Below are 19,969 nucleotides of genomic sequence, written 5' to 3' on the forward strand. Positions count from 1 at the left end.
CATATAACTACAGCGGTGACCATCATTGCAGCTTTGGCAGGAATCTCATCCTATCAGCACATCCCAGATGCCCAACCTTCGCTCCTCATGGTCTCATCAAAGTGCCTCTTTCCATCAGGTAAAGCATAGACTCTGCAAATGACAACAATATTAAGTTACAGGTAATACCATTAAAATATAATGCAACAATATTTGTAAAAATCTGTACTCTGACCTCCATAGCTCTGTGGTACAACAGCTGGGATATCCTTCTCAACACAAAAAGTAAAGTGAAACACGTTTGTGGTGCGGTGTTGCTGGGTCAATGGGTCAAGCACCTCTGTGTGAACCCTGGATGTGCATCCCTTCTGTGTAACAAACCTAACAGTATTATCATCGATCTTATTCTGAAGGACAAAAAATGGCTACAAATTAGTGCATTTGATATTTAACAATTTAACAAACTGTGTTTCCTGTGGGGACATAAAAATGAGTCAGGACTAGGAACACACACTAATGTAATGAGATAAATTATTATAATGCTTACAGTGTGTGCATATAATAATAATTAGGCAATCATTTCACGTGAATTACCAAATTATTTATTTTGCACCAAGATCTAGCCAGACATTACTAATGAAATTTATGCCAGTGATGCACTGATATATCACAATACAATATTACACTAAAACGTGAATGCAACATAAGATGTAGGCAGAGTGAATACAGGTAAAGTGGGACATTTTATTGGTCACTTTTGTAATATATATAAGAATAAACACATACTACATAATAAATGATTCGACTCAAGACGCATTTTACATGCATTTAAATTAAATAATTACCCTCAGCCATATCTGGTGCTTTGCCTTGTCGGCACATTTGACCCGTGGAAAACCCTCTGCATATTAGGGACGATACAGACTTCAGGACCCTTTACAGAAAGCAAAGACATGGGAAGAGAGAGCTGCTAATGGTAAAATCCCAAAAGTATTAAACCTTTAACTAAAGAAACCATGTAAAATCTTCCTAGTTCTTGGCTCACCACTTTATTGTATAACAATGATTTCGTGAGACATTCTACAGCTCACTTCTTGCATTAAATCTTTTTGACAGTGATAGTCACTTCCTGAAACGTAGGCGCAGTCTACCGTACTAACCGCTTAAAAGCGCATATAAAAGACCGTAAAAACTTCTACCGTAATTACGGCCGTGCACCAGCATGAGCGAATAATACGTCATGACGTAGGTCGAATGCACGATTGCTATTGGCCCGCAATCGGAAAAAAACGTGATAATGGTAACCAAACCCCTCCCCCATCGCCAAATATATGCCCGAGTTGATAAACAAAAGACATTTACTAAAGGCAGGTGAACACCGCGGGGTCAGCTGCTGCATGCGAGCCCCATCCAGGAGAAGCCCAGACTTGACAGCGGAGGGTAATATTCTGGGAAGCGAATGAAGAAACACATTTTGCTTCTCTTCACATATAGAGGACTAGTGAGAAAAGGGAAAAAGAGTAAAAGAAGGAAATGGCCAATTTTAATTTGCGTAAAGCGGAGCCAAAAGACGTGCCTGACATACTGCGACTCATAAAGGTAGATTTCACACTGGTTTAATTGCATGTGTATATTTGAAGAACATTATTTAGGGTAGCAAAATATGCTGTCGAACTTTTTTAGAAGTTTATATACATGCTTTTAAAAAAGCGTTTATTTGGTGTGCTGTTCCATATTGTTATATTAATAGTTAATGTCACACCTATTATGATTTTTATATTGTTTAAAAAAAAAGTTTTATGACATTGATGGAGTATCTAAATATAACCTGCATGGAAACCAGCCCCAGGCCCACCGCCTACAGAACTGGACGTTCAAGTTTTTATCTTTTTTCTTCTTCTAAAGGAACTGGCTAAGTATGAAGAAATGGAAGACCAAGTTATATTAACTGAGAAAGGTGAGATCACATTATTTATCAAATGTGAAATCTGATTAATAGTTGGCATGGAGTAACAACAAAAGTTGTGTTTAGATCTGCTCGAGGACGGATTCGGAGAACACCCGTTTTATCACTGTGTGGTCGCAGACGTGCCAGCCGAGCATCAGAAAGTCGAGGGTAAACCATCAATATCTTCAGTGAACTTCAAACTGCTGAATTGACTATTTATAGATAGACCAGTATGTGACGTTGAAAGTTTTACCTCGTGTTTTTTTTTTTTTAAATATACATTCATACACCGCACTTTCATGCACAAGCATGTTTAAGTAATGCAATTGTGTAAGACACCTGTGTTCACTTAACAGGTTATTCTGTGATTGGATTTGCCATGTACTACTTCACCTATGACCCTTGGATTGGCAAACTGCTGTACCTTGAAGATTTCTATGTAATGAAAGAGTACAGAGGTGGGGGTTTGTTATTAAGGTATCTCTTGTGAAACCATAGCTGTGTCTCATTTAGAAGGATGCGTCCTCTGGAGGTCGCATCCTCTGTAGGTCGCGTCCTCTGTAGGATGCGTAAGGAAGTGTCCCCCTAGAATTAAAAAGGAGACCGCCTTCATAGAGTAGCTCCAGAGTGCAGTCTGGACGATGGGGCGGGGCGACACATTAAGGAGGGGCGACACGTGTCGCTCCGCCCACCCCCAATTTCATTGGCTTATGATACATCGGAGCTTATTGGTGTGTAGAAGTTTGCTCATGAGCATTCTTTTATATACGTTTTTATGAATGATCTACGCTGTTTGGCTGTACTACAGAAATATTAAGTGCTAACAACAGCGATTTTAGTTAGAATCAATTAGCAAATGTGTTTTATTTTTTTTTTTACTTATGATGAATTAGAGTAAGTTCCTATCAAACGCTTGGTGGCGGCATCTCCGAGTATTCGGGTAGAACAGTTTAATATGAGCGGCTCACGAATTAAGTCTTCAGAACAAATTCTTAATTCGTGGCCATGATATAGTCCTAATGGCACGTTAAATTACCTCATATATTATTGCACTTTTCACAGTACACGAAGCAGACATACTTAAACATTGAGCAGTTTTAGCTGGGCGATGCTGATAAAAACGATCCACTGTTTGAGATTTAGCTGTTTTGTATAATTAATATTTACATGTAGCCTATATTCTTTATTTTAGGATCGATGGATAAGCACAAACTTCATTCATTGTAGTTCAGGAAGACATAGGACAAACCCGCAAATGGTTTTAATTTAAAGAACAACACTGCAGTGACAAATAAGACAATAATACCAAATAGCCCATCAGCGTGAACTGGGGTATGATGTGTGGATAATGGGAATAAAAACCTTGCTGAAACACACACTCATTTATTTATTTGCATATATGCCTAAATGTTTTTGTTTACTAAAAGAGCTGTTATTAAATCTGACCTACAGCAAACATTATTATTAATGTGCTTTAGTGCGTATTTAAACATTTTTATTTATACTTTTATATATAGACTATATGCACAAATTAAATTATTGGTTGTGTGGTTCAATCCTTTAAAAAAAAACAATCACTGTACTATATTAGGCCTACAGATGTTAGATTTTTAGTAGCTATATAGTCTTTAATAAATAAATAAAAATATTAATCACAGAGAAGGTCTTTTATTAAAAGTGCTCACGCACCGTTTGCACAGATTCACAGCGCCGAGTTATTTAATATTTGATATTTACGCAGGTCTATATGGCTACAATGATCGAGTGTTAATAACTGAATCTAAATTCATCCCGTACACAGATTAACACGCACACACAATGAGGGTGTGGATACAGAAATTATCGGATTTTTAATATTTGATGTCACGGACACTTATTTACTATAAGATAGGAAATTTTAAAAAACTGTAAGAGAATCGATATATGCTCAAATATTTTATTGAGATATAAACAAGGAAACATTGAGGTTCTCATGAAAATATTTATTTGCACTTTATAACCTACAAGTTTGTGACGCATTGAGCAACATATAGGCTAACGCATCTCTATAAATAACAAAAAAAAAAAAACGGTTGTGCTTTAAAACATACTTTAAAAATTATATTCGTGTTTGCCCATGTCTAAAATACAGTAAATTATCACCATTTGCGTATAAAATCCCAATTTAGTGCTGATCCGTGGCCTTCCGATCCTCAAGGAAATATGAATGAAGCGCTACAACCTGAAGAACCCGGAGGTGCTCAAGTTTATTTTTAAATAATGAATTAATCTGACTAAAATTACTATGGTTACTAAACAGATAATAATTAAAGCCTATGATTCTAGAGTTAGAACATATTTCTGTAGTATGTCCAAATCAATTTTAAAAATTGTACACAAAGGAATGCGCATGCTCGGGTCTATACCAATAAGGCTTGCCATGTTATAAACCAATGAAATTGGGGGTGGGCGGAGCGACACGTGTCGCCCCACCCAACGTGTCGCCCCGCCCCATCGTCCAGACTGCACTCTGGAGTACTTGCCTTCATAGGACGGGAGGAACAGGAAATAGGAAGTATCACGTTGATTTGCCAACACACTTAGAGCATCGTTGAGCTCTCACACTACTTAAATGAAGGAAAATTATTTATAAATTTGGAAAGTAATTTGAAAATAATACTTGTTTTATTTTGCTCAATGTTTGAGGAGCTGCAGCATACATACAACAGACATCTGTTACAGAAAAAAACGAGGAGGATATTAAGAACAAAGTTTATCAGTTTTTACCGGAGGTACTTTAAGTTAAGTTGAAAACACCACCGTGTGTACATCTGCCAGTGCCGGCATTTCTCAAATCAACGACGGCTGTTTACGGCGACGCAAAGAATTGTGGGTTATCTGTAGCAGCGAGGGATACACCTGATGCATCCTCCGAATTCCTGTGAAAGAAGGTTGCATTCGAAGGGTCCTACTTGCTTTTCTGAAATTATACAGCCTCGATGACGTATGCACCCTTCGAATGAGCCCTCCGGAGGACGCATCCTTCTAAATGAGACACAGCTACTGTATTTCCTAAATTCCCTTGACCAATTTCATGCTTCACAGGTTTTGGAATTGGGTCTAAAATCCTGAAAACCCTCAGTGATGTAAGTCATCTTGTTTACATTGTTGCACCTACAATTTCCATCATTAAAGACAAATGGACACAAAACTAGTACAAGCAAATAGTTTCAAACTCAAAACAGACCACAGAAATGTTTTTTTTTTTTTGTCTTTAAATGATTATATACATTACACATCTAGACGCAACCGTAAACCGTTCTGTTTCCACCTGCAGACAGCAGTGAAGAATCGGTGCAGCAGCATGCATTTCATCGTGGCTGAGTCCAACAAGGCATCCATCGACTTTTACAAGCGACGCGGGGCTTCCGACCTCTCGCTGCAGGAGGGATGGCGACTTTTCAGGATCGATAAAGAGAATCTCCTGAAAATATCTGCCGAAGAGTGAGCTGGCCCGAAGTTCCAGTGCTCAAGGAGGGACTAGGGATGGCTCACAACCATTTCTCAGTTTAAATAATACTATGATCCTTACATAAAATACTTTTAAATACGCTGTGGGTATTATAATATAATGTTACATTTTAATAGCTCTTTTCAAGGCACTCAAAACGCTTTACATACAAGGGGGAATCTCCTCAACCACCACCAGTGTGTAGCATCCACCTGGATGATGCGACGGCAGCTTACTGGTGGAGAGGAGACAGAGTGATGAAGCCAATCAGTGTTTGGGGATGATTAATACACAGCAATTTACTCTGAGATGAAGTTACAGTAGTGCTTGTATTCATCCTTATATTTCAATCATATTATGTAGTTTGTACGTCAGATTATCTTATCAATAGTCTTTTATTTGTATCAAATTTAGTATTAAAAATCTAAAAAAGGAAAAAAAACGTGATGTGTTGTATTTGATTAAATGCATAATTTAACACCTTCAGGTTTTCCGCCCAGTCATAGAGGTCAAAGGGTAAAAACACAGACTACTATCTGCACTGCTTAATGAATGAACACAGAATGGATTGTATAATTGTCCTGGAGAATACTATACTTTGCAGAATATCGCTTTGTCGTCTATGTCCAGACTAGGTTCATGTTACATGGGGAGACTCTTATCGAAGTGCTTTGTGAAATCGTAAGTATGTGAAGAATATAAACACTTTATGCAAGTTTGACATTTGATTTTTGTATAATGACACAGGAAACGCAAAGAAAACACTGGTGTAGAAAATTCTGGAAATACAATAGGAGCCATCAGTAAGACCTAAAAATGTTTGGAAACTTCACAGTACAAGTCAGGTATGTAGCTCTTTTTTTTCAGGTTGGTCCAATTGCTTACTGCTGTAGTGTACCTTTGTACAAAAGTACATTTATATAGTGCACAGGAAACAAATAGTCACACATACAGTTCCAGTAAACATACCCAACACAATCCTATATAGCAAATACCAAACTGATCAGTGCATTTATAAGAGAACAGAATCCAGGTGCAAAGCAGGAACTCCTCATAAAACTTACTGCTTTGTCTCAACTAGATTTTTGGGTGTCTGTTTTGTGTCTTCTCAACCTGGAAAGAAAAAGGTAAGATGTAACAGAGAAGCAAAGGTGTTTATTCAACAAATTCTAGGATGATCTTAATGTCAAATATATGTGCCATCCAAATCATCGCACAGTCTTGACTTAGGACTCCTTACATTATTTAGCACAACACAACGGTTTTAAAAATTGATCGTAATAAAGACATTTTTCTTGAGCAGCAAATCAGCATATTCTAGTGATTTCTGAAGGATCATGTGATACTGAAGACATGGCTGTTGAAAATTCAGATTTGCGATCACATAAATATATTTTTGAGTATATTAAAATAGAAAAGTTTTAAATTATTTCATAATATTACTGTTTTACAGAATTTTTAATGAGATGAACGCAGCTTTGATAAGCATAAGATTAGTTCAAAAACATTGAAAATCTTACCGATCACAAACTTTTGAACAGTAGTTTCATTTAAGACATTTGGATGAATCTGCTCAAGACATTAGGACTGTATGAACTCTGTCTTGGAAGAGGAAAAAACTAGTACAACACTGTGCCAAGTATCAGATTTCTACTCACTTTTTCCTTGGAAGATGATTTCCCTCTCAGCAGCTCCTCCAGAACAACTCGCCCTTCTGAACCCCAGGAAAATATGCAGTGTTTTGTGGTCTATTAAAAAAAACAATTAATGTTGAAAAAACAGTCAATTCATATTACCCATCATCAGTGGACCTATGTCAGATATTTTAATTTGGTAAAATCTGTGTGAAACATTAAAACATGCTCATTAATCTTCATATAATTTCTGTGCTTTTCCTGTGAGGCAGGGAGTAATCTATTATTCACTTTATTTGACTGAGCTTATCCATGGAAAAATTCTCAAAATATCCCTCCGCTTTCTAGTTTAGCACTTATGGACGGCCACAAAGCAAAAAAAGAGGAAGGAACACTGACTATCTGAACACACAATTCACAGACTGCATTTCCTCCAGACAAGCGCTGTTAATATCCCAGGAGGACACAAGTACAGTAGTTGATATTACATTATTCAAAACCTCAGTTACTGCTGTCTGTACTGGATGGCCTGCTGAGAAACAACAACAGACTCTGTCCATCTGAACAGAAAGAACTGTAAACTTGCCCTGGCAACAGAGGCGGCATGCTGTGGGTAGAACATGGAAGTGCTCAGAGCCATCAGCCCAGTGGGGAACATCAGCCTCTTGACTCTGCTGCCTGTCGGGACAAAAACACAACAGAGAGAACAAAAACGGTTCTTAATAATAACACAAAACAAATGGTAGAGGTCAAAGACCTTATGATCAAAATTGAATCAATAGTAATGGAATAAGAATCATACCTTTTGCTAAAAAAAGTCCAAGAATTCCAGAGAATCCTATGACACTCACACTGGGGAAGAACTCGGATGGAGGGTCATTCAAAAACACATACATATCTGAAAAAAATAAAGAAAGAAATGCAATGCCATTTTGCACAACCATGGAAATATGATTCATAGAAAAAAAAAAAACAATACAGAAGTAGATTAGGAAAAAAGATTTTAAAAACTACTATGTAAATAAAAGAATACAAAAAAAGTAAATTTAAATGAATAGAAATTTGATTAAAATAAATACAAAATACATAACACAACAGCATTACTAGTATAAGTTTTATACTGACCATAAAACTTATAAACAATAAAATTTGTAATTAATATTTATTCCTGACATTATAAATTGGGACTTTATTCATAAAACAAATCTATAGCTGCATTCAAATTTAATAATGTAGTCCTTCTCATGAGTGTGATCATATTTGGGGGTCTGTGGCATCAAATATCGAAAACTCCTGGTATTGATGAGTATGTGTTTGTGTCCATACCTTTTACAATACTTTGAGTGGTATTCACACCAGGCTCAACTGTCTTGTAGTAAGCCTATGATTGAAAGAGAGAAACATTAAGGTACAGGAGATATTTCTGATTAAGTATCAGTCATAAATTCTGAGGATAATTGTGAAGTTGCTATAAATGAACAACATAACTTGCCTGTACTTTCTCCATGGCAAAATGTGTCTTTTCCTGCAGGTGGAAAAGAATCAAAGAAATAATGAAAACCTTAAACAGTATGATAATGTATAATGTGTAAAAAATATGGCGAAGATATTTATGTTTTACGTATATCATCTTTAATAAGTACACTGTATTAAGTAAATTCTGCATCTCTAAAGCTCAAGCTTTCTTTTTGAATCACTTCACTATATACAGTCAGTACAACAGCATACCTGACACCATGAAACATAAGGCTCCACAGTCTTTCTCAGAGATGCTACACCCTGCTCAACAGGACCGACCTCGGGCTCCTTGTACCTCAGCTGGGACTCAGGTGTGTCATAGAGTGAAAGCTGAAAAATATAGGGCTGTTGTAAAAAACCCTTCACCATCATGCCAGTGACCTCCTCGTTTTACCCCTCACCATCCCAAAACACAGTGCACAGGAAGTACCTCATCCGTCATCAGGGTGGTGTTATTTTCTTTGGCCTCGCTTGCAGCAAAAACAGTGGCAGACATCAGGCCAAGGGCTCCGGGCACTGCCATGGGCAGCACCACCTCAACAAGGAAGGGCAGAGAAAACAAACATGAAACAAGTCACAATAACCTTAGAAACAAAGCAAATGATGTATTCATATATTATGTACAAGTACTGTAAAACTGAAATCACCAAACGAGCAAAAACAAACAGCAAGGCATGAGATTCAAGATGAGGCACAGCATTTTCTAGAATTCCAGACATAATATAATTCACGAGAAATATATTGTAGAATCATGCGGCAAAATAAAAATAATTTATGAAATGTACAGATTATTTATAAATACTAAAACACTATTAGGTCCATAAGCTCCAGTTAGCTTAGCTACATTATTGCTGCTGCACCACTAGCGCTTTACTGAATAACATCAGCTTTTTTATTATGCATAATTATCTAAATGAATTGCAAACAAAAACACAACCGTTCCTCCATAATTTAAATTCATGTAATGAGATAAAGTATTTTTACCTTGGCTATTTTCCCAAGATTTGTCATTTTTTCTCGAGAACAGCGCTCTGCTACGGCAACACTGCGAGGACAAACTTCTCAGAGATAATTCGTTTTCTCAGAATTATAAGACATTCTCTTAGTTGTTGTTTTAAATATTATTACCTGGTCCGTAGGCTATTGAAAATTAGATATTACTTTTTCACATGTTTTGTGTCCATGTGTTATGACATCTAAAACATTAGATGAAAAACTTGGAAAATTAAAAATGTTGCCTTGACGGCTAACTATATAAATTTAAGCATTAAAATTCCTACTATTTTAAAAATCTAAATTTCCTGAAATAATTCCTACTATTTTAAAATCACCATAAGCTGAAATAAAAAATATATTAAGGCAAAATACAAAAGAATATAACAAAATTACTAAAACTAACAACATAGAATAAAATAAAATCTATGTTCTAAAATCGAATTCTAAATACGAACAAATAGGCTACTAAAATAACACCGGAACAATGCAGTCACAACGTTTACTGGAATTATTTTTAGAACACCAACAAATTTTATTTCAAAATGTTACTAATTTCTTAGAATAATTTATTAAAGAAGACATATTTTGTGTGATGGTTAAAGATAAATGACCTTAAAATCATTTTTACTAATTGGAAGAGAACAGCTTTTAACATCTTAATCTACACAAATGATTACAAATAGCCTACATTTATGCCCTGAGAGATGATTATATACAAGACTTAGAGTACAAAGGGATTTAATTCATAATTAAATATTTCCTTGTGTGTTTAATGGGGGTGGGGGGATCAACAGACCATCTTAAAAAGCAAAAAGAGACCCAACAAATAACTCCTTAATAAGTAACTGGTGGTGGTACAATCTCAACATCTTTAGGAGTGAGTGGAGAATGAAGAACAATTCCAAACTTTTCTCTCAACATCTCTGTGATTTCTTCATCTGAAAGATCTCTTGTGGTTTTTGTATCTTGCTGTCCATCCACTGAGGACAAGCTGGTTATAATCAGTGTGCGGCCCATGATTGTGATTCTTCCAGTGGGCAGTAAGAGTGAACAGAGAGACTTGCAGAAGAAAATCGAGCTAGCAGAACTCTGATGGTAATCACACATGGCTCTGAAATCATCTCTTTCACGTGGCTCCAGGGTGAATTTGTACTGTTCCGTCCAACAATCTTCTCCAACCCCTGCCACTTCCATGAAAATGAAGTTTCCCTGAGATCTGAGGCGATACGTTCCGTGACTCTGAACTTGAGGACTGTCTTTCTCAAGAGAGAGAGGGAGCTGGAATCCGGAGCCGAACCCTACATCACAGAGCCATCTGTGTCCATCCAGCTTCACCATCGTGATGAAGTGGTCAAACGGAGGTCCGTAAGCACCGGTGAACCGATTCCTGACCTGACCGGAGAGAATAGTCACGTCGAAGCCCATCTGAGATAGAAGCCATGAGAAAAGCCCATTAATCTCAAAGCAGAATCCTCCGCGGCGCATGACAACGATTTTTTCATATAAAAGTGGCAACTCAAGCCTGACCTGCTCTCCGATATGAATAGTGAGATTCTCAAAGGGGACGGTCATTAAGTGATTCAGATGAACGTATCGCAATGTCTCCAGTGTCGGAGGACATGGACCCGAACAGCCGACACGTGCCAAATACTTTTGAACATCCATTGTTTTGCAAAGACCGCAGGTATGTAGTTAGGCTGAGAAAATTGTAACCCACAGCTGAACACATCTACCGGGATGCGCCTTTAGACGACCTTTAATGCAAGCTTTCACTTTGCATGGGCTGTTAACCCGGACTGTACTTTCTCGGAAGTCCAAGTACTGTGCTCATGAAAGTTCATAAGGACAGGAAACTTTCCCATCAACCTTTCCTTAACTGTTTGCTATGTTTCGAGAACACGATTAAAATGATAGCCCTATTGCAAATATACGAAACTAAAAAAAGTTGGTTTTGAACAAATTTAGACGTTAACGGAAGAGATCTGTTTAAGTGTTGCCAGATATCACAAGAGAAAGCAACTCAAAGCGATTGTTTTAGAAATATTAGATAACGAAACATTAATTAATCGAGGCTAAACTTTTGGAAATAATACATTTTCAATAGTTTTGTATCACAAAATGTTAACATTTAATTAATATTTTTTCAGTGCCTACAGTCTACACACCTATCAGCATCAGATTCGCACATCGCTGGATGAGGAGCAAAGCTTTTGCAAACCCACATTTTTTAAAAATAATTAAATTACACTTTGATTTTTAAAAGTGGAAAAAAACAAGGGACTTGTAATATCCCGATGGACAAATAAAATGGACATGGCAACACATGCTCTAGTTAACGCCCTCTTTGCTGGCATTGGCCAATCAGATCTTCGGGTCTTTTTGGTTTCTAGGTGATGTTTATACAAACAACGCGTTGCTATGAAAAACAGAGATGCAAGTCGCTGCTGTCTCATAAGATGACAAAATATTATACATACTTTACTATATAGTATACATATACAGTGCTATATATAAACGTACATTATACGTTAATAAGTTATTTATGAAGAAGGACTTAACTACAATTCTGTATTTAAAAATAACCATAAAACGGTAGGTTCTTTTGTTTGTTTAAATTAAATGCTATTAACTTTATCTTGAACGCCAGCCTATATGGTGTAACGTTAGCCAGTTAAAGCCAGTGTGTGGTACTTGGTCCGGAAAAGTTGCTGAATGAGCATTTCTCCGTATTGCATGTAGTGAATGATATTCTGACTGGCTAATGTCCTTTTTGTGCTCTTTTGTGTTTAGTTAGTGATGCCTCCTCCTGAAGCAATGTACTGCGCCCAACAGATCAACATCCCTCCAGAACTGCCTGATATCTTAAAGCAGTTCACAAAAGCTGCAATCAAGACACAGCCACATGATGTGCTGCAATGGGCAACTGAGTAAGTTGTATACTATGGTAATGCATCATATATAATGTATGCTTTATAAAACAATGGAAATATAATATAGTATGACAACAATAAAACTGCTTCTCCTTCAGCTATTTTTCAGCATTATCAAAAGGTCAGGACCTACCAGTTAAAGAGAGGCTGGAAATGCCAGTGGCGACTCAGAAAACAGACACAGGCCTTACACCAGGCCTTCTAAAGGTCCTTCATCAACAGGTGTGATCCACTGCATTTCTTTTGTTTTATACAGAGTACACCACATATATTTATGAATATTGATGAAATATTTCTCGCCTGTAGTTTGCACCTAAAGAAATCATTACAAAAGAGGAGCTTCTTCAGAAGTGGAAAGGCCTGTGCTTGCCTATAGAACAGCTTGACACAATCCTTGCTCTTGGCAACTTCAGTGAAAATATCAATTGGATGCATTTTTTTGCTTTAGGTTGCAGCGCTTTGGGTGGGGTGAGTGGATATAAATATTTAACTGTGTATTTAACAATACATTAAAGGATATGTTTATCCAAATTTGTTGGAAATTTAATCATCTAAGACGTAGAAGTGTTTGTTTATTCATTGGAAGATATCTAGAAAAATTTTGCAATACATCACTTGCTCAGCAACTGATCCTCTACAGCAGGGGTCATCAAACTTGGAGGGCCGGTGTCCTGCAGCTCCAACTTGCCTCAACACACCTGCCTGGAAGTTTCAAGTATACCTAGTAAGACCTTGATTAGCTGCTTCAGGTGTGTTTGATTAGGGTTGGAGCTAAACTCTGTAGGACACCTGCCCTCCAGGACCGAACTTGGTGACCCCTGTTCTACAGTCAATGGGTGCCATCAGAATGAGACATCAAACAGATGATAAAAGCATTAAAATAATCTGTGGGACTCCAGTCCATTATTAAGGGATTTAAAACATAATTTCTGGACAAAATACAAGTACATAATCCATAATTATGGAGTTATGGAATCAATGGTTTGAAATGTTAAAATTATGTATATTCCAAACATGCAGTTTTTTGTCTCACAAGACATTAAATGATGGACTTGAGCCGTGTGGATAATTTATATTTTTATCAGCTGTTCTCATTCTGACGGCACCCATTCGCTGCAGAGGTTCCATTGGTGATGTAATTCTAAATTCTTTTGTTAAAGAATCATTTGTAGCTTAATTTGAGGTGTTGTAAATGTAATTCTACTAATGGCTCTAGATGGCAGTGTTGGATTTTAAATGGTTTAAGATTTCAAGGAGTTGAACAAGAACTAAGGATTTATAAAGACTATACAGACAATGATATTCAATTCATTCAAAGTTTGCTAAACAATGGCAAAAAATTGTCTACTGTACTGTTTTCACAGACCATCATAAGTGCTTTGAAACATGCTTGTGAAATACTCACAGAGGACCCTGAGGGTGGTGCAGCCCAGATTCCTTTCGACACATTTCAGAGTCTCTACACATACTTGGCCCATCTGGATGGAGAAATTCCTAAAGAACAGATCGACAGCTTCTTGCATAGTTTAGAGAAGTATGCGTGAGCGCGCACACACACATGCACACACTTGTTACGCTATCCTTGTGGGGATACATAGGCGTAATGATTTTTCTGCTGTACAGACTGTATTTTCTATCGCCCTACACCTAAACCTACCCCTTACAGGAAACTTTGTGCATTTTTACATTTTCAAAAAAGTTTATTATGTATGATTTATGAACTTGTTTACCTGTGGGGACCTCAATTTAGGTCCCCACCGTGACACAAGTCCCCATGAGTCTGTGTTTATTCATGTTTCCCCACTGGAATGTAAAAACAAGTACACACACACACATTCCGTTAAAATACTATTATTTTAATGTTACTACTACAATGGTTAATGGAAAACAAGGTAAGACAAAAGCGAAATGGTATGATCAAAGGTGCCCAGTTGCAGGAACAAAATATGTGAAACAGTCAATTATTCTGACAGTAGTTACTTTGACACAAAATGGCAATAAGAGGCTTTATTGAATGAATTAGACACATTTTTGAGGGTGACAGTTTCTTTTCTGTTTTACTTTTGTTGCCAAAGAGGTCTTTTAGGAGGACAAGTGATAAGGAATAAAATTAATTGCTTTGACATTTGTTGCTCAAGGCACTTTTAAGACTTTTTTGTTAGAATTTACACCTGTGAAATTACAAAACCTTCTGTTGTTTCTTTCTTAAAACCGAACAAACTGTTCTATATTCAAAACTATGATTGAAACGGTACATAATACACACATCTTAAAACATCAAATAATGCAGTAAGGTTATGTAGTTTTCCAATTCCATAATACAAGACAAAAATCTTAAGCACTACTGTCTTTACTCGTTAAGACAATTCAGTCTATAACTGCAGAAACAATACCAGGAATGATCATTGCATTTGTAAGAATTTTTGTCCAGTGGGTGGTTTTATTACGTTTTGATGGGTTTTTGTTGTCATATATTACCAGCATACCAACAACAATTGTTTTTATCACAAGAAATATAATTTCATCCATTGTATTCTAGATTAGTTGAATGTTTATAAGACATTTTTAACTCAATTCAAAAGCCCAGCATATTATTTTACCATTAAGACTTAAGGAATATATGAACAAACGTATGCATGAACCATATTATCTTGACCAGCAATTAATCTTCATAATTATACTGGTCAAAAGCCTATGTACAATATTGTTATATATTTGTATGACGTTATAAATCAACCTCTTTGTAACAATTAACATTTTTAAGTACAAATATTATTTTAGTCTATTTCATTGCCATTCAGACGATACATCAGAAGGTGCTTTGTACTTACCAGTTCTGCTTGGAAGGATATTTAATGTTTCTTCATAGGTTTTCAGCGCTTTTAAAGGCAGAAATGAAAAAGACCAATTGACACTTATGTAATTTAAGTTATTTAAATTATGAATTAAAAAATGGACATGGACTTTCACAGTTCGTAGTGTACTAGATAGGGCCTGAAAGTATTAAAAATAACTCAGTTAAAATGCCCATAATATACATAATATATATAAATTTAAATGAATTCTTTTGTGGAACACACACGCACACACACACACACACACACACGTTGGCTTTTGTGGTTTATGGGGACTCTCCATAGGCGTAATGGTTTTTATACTGAACAAACTGTGTGTGCTATTGCCCTACACCAACCCTACACCTAAACTTAGCCCTCACAGGAGACTTTGTGCATTTTTAGATTTTCAAAAAAACACAATTTAGTATGTTTTTTTTAAGCCTTTTGAATTACGGGGACATAGGCAGTGTCCTCATAAACCACCTTCATATTGTAATATCTCTGTCATACCCATGTCATTATACAAATTTGTGTCCTCATAAACCACATAAACATGCACACACACACACACACACACACAACAATAATAATAAATAAATACATCAAAATACATAAAATAAATAAAGTCTGTTTTTTGACCATACAATGAAAGTCAACTGATGCTTTAATTGTATTGACAAAAACAGTTGCAACATTTTGTGTCCACAGAAGAAAGAAAGTAACAGGTTTGGAATGACATGAACTGATGACAGAATTTTCATTTTTGGGTGCACTGTGCACTAGTGGAAGTCGTGGCCTAATGGTTAGAGAGTCGGCCTTGTAATCCAAAGGTTGCGGGTTCGAGTCCCCGGCCGGCAGGAATTGTAGGTGGGGGGAGTGAATGTCCAGCGCTCTCTCCACCCTCAATACCACGACTGAGGTGCCCTTGAGCAAGGCACCGAACCCCCAACTGCTCCCCGGGCGCTGCAGCATAAAATGGCTGCCCACTGCTCCGGGTGTGTGTTCACGGTGTGTGTGTGTTCACTGCTGTGTGTGTGCACGTTGGATGGGTTAAATGCAGAGCACGAATTCCGAGTATGGGTCACCATACTTGGCTGAATGTCACTTCACTTTAAGTCTTAAAAAAACTGATGTCTTTTTAACAACAGGAAAACAGATAAGTCTTTTTGTGCTGCTTTGCATGTGTACCAGTCACTGATACCACTAAACCAACCCAACTTCACCACAGGTTGCCCTTTTTAACTCAAAACAAACATAGAAGCAAAGTAAATGTTTGCTTCTGTGTACATGAAGAAGCTCAGATCTTCAAGGAGATAAAACAATTAGAAACTACAGTTAGACACTCCAATTCAAATGAATTCTTGTAAGTTACCCACCTAGAAAATAAAGACTCCTATGTTAGAATGCTGTTCATTGACTTCAGCTCGGCATTCAACACAATAATCCCACAACAGCTCATAAATTGACTAAACCTGCTGGGCCTTAACAATTCCCTTTGTAATTGGATCCTGGACTTTCTAACCGGAAGACCTCAGTCAGTCTGTGTCGGCCACAACACCCCGAGCTCTACCACACTGAGGTCAGGTGCCCCACAAGGCTGTGTGCTCAGCCCGCTGCTCTTCACACTGCTGACCCATGACTGCACTGCCAAGTTCAGCTCCAACCACATCATCAAGTTTGCTGAATGACACAACAGTGGTAGGTCTCATCAGCAACAACGATGAAACGCACTACAGAGAGGAAGTGGCACAGCTGGCTGAATGGTGTGGCACCAACAATCTGTCCCTCAGTGTGGAGAAGACAAAGGAGGTTGTGATGGACTTCAGGAGAAACTCCGTTGACCACCCCCCACTGACCATCGACAGCTCGACTGTGGAGAGAGTCAGCAGCACTAAATTCCTGGGGGTGCACATCACAGAGGATCTCACCTGGACCACCAACACCATGTCACTCTCCAAAAAGGCACAACAGCGCCTACACTTTCTCCGCCGGCTGAAAAGAGCAAGTCTCCCTCCACCCATCCTCACCACATTCTACAGAGGCACCATTGAGAGTGTGCTGACCAGCTGCATCACTGTCTGGTACGGGAATTGCAGTGCTGCTGACTGCAAGACCCTACAACGGACAGTGAACACAGCTGCAAAGATCATCGGTGCCTCTCTCCCCTCCATCCTGGACATTTTCCTTACACGATGCTCCAGCAGAACCAGCAGCATCGTGAAGGACTCCACCCATCCCTCCCACAGTCTCTTCCAGCTCCTACCATCAGGAAGACGGTACCGGAGCATCAGAGCCTGCTTCGCCGGACTGCTCAACAGCCTTTTCCCCCAGGCTGTGAGAGCCCTGAACTAAAATCACCCCGCCCCCCTCTGAAACCCCTTGCAAACCCCTACCTCCTGAAACATGGACCACCCCCCACCCCAAAACTTACCACACCAAAGAAAAAACTGTATGGAACCTTTTTGGGCAATTCGAAGTGTGCTACACACAGGTGAGTGGGCCTGTACAAACCACCTGTAGTAACACACTCTCCTCTATGTGCACTAAACACTTTACACACACTGCTGCGTGTACACAATCCCACAAAGACTCAGCAATATATGCATGTATACATGCTCATGCACTACAAATCATCCTGCACTGTTCCCCAACCAGCTGCTTGACTCAAAATGGTTCTCTTTGCCCATGTACAATATTTATGTGAAGCATTCGTATAGTTTGTATTTTTTATCTTTTTTTTTTTGTTTGTATAGGGTAAATATTCATATATAGTATACTTATAGTTAAATCTGTCAGTAGGTTAGTTGTGTATAGGTTTATAGTGTTTTTTTTACTTCATTGTTGTATGTCTGTATTTATGTAGCACCGTGGTCCTGCTAGGCACAATATTTCGTTCCACTGTATGTAGTGGAATGACAATAAAGCTCGACTTGACTTGACTTGATTCTCGTCACATTTACTGGTCTTGATTACAATCTCACTCTCTCTAAAGTCTATTAGTGTTCCTAGGAACAGAATCTCTTGAGACAAAAGCAGTCTGTTCCTGTGAATACACAATGTTTGGGAAGCATGTTATTGAGTCAATATTACAGACACAGAAGCAAGAATAACAAAATGTCACCAGCGTGTGTTTTAGACTAATGATGACAAAATCCCAAAGCAAATGAAAGTAAAAGAGAATTGAAAAGAGGACGTTAATGAACAATTAATAAGCAAGAACATCTGTCATGATGAAAAACACATTACACATGACATTTGTAGACATTTTATTGGAAATGTTCTTTTTCCTGCTTCCAGAGAATGCCAAGGAGGAATGGTGCAACCTTCAAATTTTACAAGCCTCCGCAGTGCTGAGAAGTCTGAGTAAAATCCACTACAAATGGTCCTCAGCTCATGCTTGTTACTTCTTGTGCTTATCTTTATCCCTCTTTATCCTTATATTGTGATTTGATTATTTAACCAAAATAAATCCTTGAATGTCAAATCTAGGTTGCCTGGAATAATGTTGCGAAAGTGAAAGACAAAACAATGCTTATGGAATATTAGGTGTTTATGTGAGCGAACTTTCAGTTTTGATTGTGATTACAGATACAAAACCCCATTACATCACTTCCCACTGTGTTTTCTGTTTGAAAGAAACTGTATTCTATATATACTTCAAACACTCACACAAAATCTTTTTATATTGGAAACAATGACATGAACTAGATCAAATTTTTGTCCTTGCATTGTACCGCACATTTGTCTTGTGTTTCAGAGAAACAGTGGCACAGCAACAGGCAACAGAAGCTTGATTAATTGCCTTTTTGAGGATGGAAAGAGGCTGTGTATAATTTGGAACCAAAAGGAGCTACTCAACCTTCACAGACCTGTTAATGAAGGCTATTCTCAACATTTTCTCTGAAATGAACTGATTAACCCATCACTAATCAAGCTAATTTTAGATTAACAGGGCTTTCTGAATGATGACACAGTCTCAACAGTGAGATGTTATTCACTTCTTTATGAAAAACTATTTTCAGCAAGCATAATCTAAACTGTTTTAAATTGGAAATGGACTCAAAAATCATTGTTTGATACAGACCAGGACGGGTAATATCAAGCTTGCTGGTCAAGGATTTATTCAGGTGCTTTTGGATGATTTACAGAAGATACCAGATGAACTTTACTCAGCATGAAGTTCTCCATTCTTGATCAGCTCCTGAGGATTTATTAACCTAAGCAGGCCAGAGTGCTGAGCTAATGTAATTGTCTAAGCCAAAGTAGCCAAGGACCAGCATGGCATCTATCATTTCTAAGAGAGATGACAGTCGTTTTCCTTTTCGATCTCTCACTAGCAATTCGCTAAATAGGCTGATTTTCACAAACCTGAGAATAAAAGCAAGTATGCATTTCAAATTGAAGTGAATATGGACATTTTTGGAGGATTTAAAAGTAGAAATAATTTATAAAAGCACCTACAATCTTCTGTTGAATTGTGTTTTTATGTGGGCTATAAAGCCCTTTTTACAACCATTTTGGGGGTTTGGGATTTATTGTGTTGTACAAAGTTGTAAAGTTGATAACTTTACAGAAAAAGTTGGTGAGTGGTTTTTGCCATAAAATCATGTTAACGCTCATATTGTTCATATCTTGTG

At 37.6% G+C, this 19,969-nt stretch overlaps 4 protein-coding genes across 8 annotated transcripts; 2 read left to right on the top strand and 2 right to left on the bottom strand.

Moving 5' to 3' along the window:
- The first annotated feature begins 1,301 nt into the window (after positions 1-1,301).
- On the top strand, positions 1,302-6,137 carry LOC306865042 (diamine acetyltransferase 1-like). Its single transcript, XM_079409388.1, has 6 exons — positions 1,302-1,578; positions 1,885-1,936; positions 2,012-2,095; positions 2,284-2,385; positions 5,012-5,052; positions 5,244-6,137. The coding sequence occupies exons 1-6, from the start codon at positions 1,513-1,515 to the stop codon at positions 5,412-5,414; spliced, it is 516 nt and encodes a 171-aa protein (XP_079265514.1). The 5' UTR covers positions 1,302-1,512; the 3' UTR covers positions 5,415-6,137.
- LOC306865041 (MICOS complex subunit MIC26-like) lies at positions 5,139-10,088 on the bottom strand. 2 transcript variants are annotated; one of them, XM_079409387.1, is made up of 10 exons: positions 9,554-9,644; positions 9,000-9,104; positions 8,780-8,899; positions 8,544-8,576; positions 8,378-8,432; positions 7,854-7,949; positions 7,638-7,729; positions 7,076-7,165; positions 6,482-6,530; positions 5,139-5,652 (listed from the first exon to the last, which is right to left on the bottom strand). In XM_079409387.1, the coding sequence occupies exons 1-9, from the start codon at positions 9,578-9,580 to the stop codon at positions 6,495-6,497; spliced, it is 654 nt and encodes a 217-aa protein (XP_079265513.1). In that variant the 5' UTR covers positions 9,581-9,644; the 3' UTR covers positions 5,139-5,652; positions 6,482-6,494. The 2 variants fall into 2 exon arrangements, with proteins under 2 accessions (XP_079265513.1, XP_079265512.1); XM_079409386.1 differs by having other exon boundaries at positions 5,183-6,530; positions 9,554-10,088.
- Positions 10,089-10,399: 311 nt separating this feature from the next.
- On the bottom strand, positions 10,400-11,230 carry LOC306865038 (arylamine N-acetyltransferase, pineal gland isozyme NAT-3-like; the record flags this gene model as incomplete). The annotated part of the gene is made up of 1 exon (XM_079409375.1): positions 10,400-11,230. One exon carries the CDS (start codon positions 11,228-11,230, stop codon positions 10,400-10,402), a length of 831 nt encoding a protein of 276 aa, XP_079265501.1.
- On the top strand, positions 10,596-19,950 carry LOC306865039 (ropporin-1-like protein). 4 transcript variants are annotated; one of them, XM_079409376.1, is made up of 7 exons: positions 11,965-12,157; positions 12,356-12,492; positions 12,594-12,717; positions 12,802-12,963; positions 13,136-13,219; positions 13,860-14,029; positions 18,630-18,813. In XM_079409376.1, the coding sequence occupies exons 2-7, from the start codon at positions 12,362-12,364 to the stop codon at positions 18,697-18,699; spliced, it is 741 nt and encodes a 246-aa protein (XP_079265502.1). In that variant the 5' UTR covers positions 11,965-12,157; positions 12,356-12,361; the 3' UTR covers positions 18,700-18,813. The 4 variants fall into 4 exon arrangements, with proteins under 4 accessions (XP_079265503.1, XP_079265505.1, XP_079265502.1 ...); XM_079409377.1 differs by lacking the exons at positions 11,965-12,157; positions 13,136-13,219 and adding an exon at positions 10,596-11,249 and having other exon boundaries at positions 18,630-19,950; XM_079409378.1 differs by lacking the exon at positions 13,136-13,219 and having other exon boundaries at positions 18,630-19,798.
- The last annotated feature ends 19 nt before the right edge of the window (positions 19,951-19,969 follow it).

This window comes from Barbus barbus (assembly GCF_936440315.1).
Source record: "Barbus barbus genome assembly, chromosome: 46".
NCBI lineage: Eukaryota > Metazoa > Chordata > Actinopteri > Cypriniformes > Cyprinidae > Barbus > Barbus barbus.

Excerpts from the sequence above, each read along its gene's own strand:
- LOC306865042 (XM_079409388.1), top strand. The coding sequence starts at position 1,513 with ATGGCCAATTTTAATTTGCGTAAAGCGGAGCCAAAAGACGTGCCTGAC. Across the intron at positions 1,579-1,884 it reads ACATACTGCGACTCATAAAG|GAACTGGCTAAGTATGAAGA; the intron begins GTAGATTTCACA and ends CTTCTTCTAAAG. Across the intron at positions 5,053-5,243 it reads TCCTGAAAACCCTCAGTGAT|ACAGCAGTGAAGAATCGGTG; the intron begins GTAAGTCATCTT and ends TTCCACCTGCAG.
- LOC306865039 (XM_079409376.1), top strand. The coding sequence starts at position 12,362 with ATGCCTCCTCCTGAAGCAATGTACTGCGCCCAACAGATCAACATCCCT. Across the intron at positions 12,718-12,801 it reads TAAAGGTCCTTCATCAACAG|TTTGCACCTAAAGAAATCAT; the intron begins GTGTGATCCACT and ends TCTCGCCTGTAG. Across the intron at positions 14,030-18,629 it reads TTCTTGCATAGTTTAGAGAA|AGAATGCCAAGGAGGAATGG; the intron begins GTATGCGTGAGC and ends TCCTGCTTCCAG.
- LOC306865041 (XM_079409387.1), bottom strand. The coding sequence starts at position 9,580 with ATGACAAATCTTGGGAAAATAGCCAAG. Across the intron at positions 8,900-8,999 it reads CCACCCTGATGACGGATGAG|CTTTCACTCTATGACACACC; the intron begins GTACTTCCTGTG and ends TATATTTTTCAG. Across the intron at positions 8,577-8,779 it reads CTTATGTTTCATGGTGTCAG|GAAAAGACACATTTTGCCAT; the intron begins GTATGCTGTTGT and ends TTCCACCTGCAG.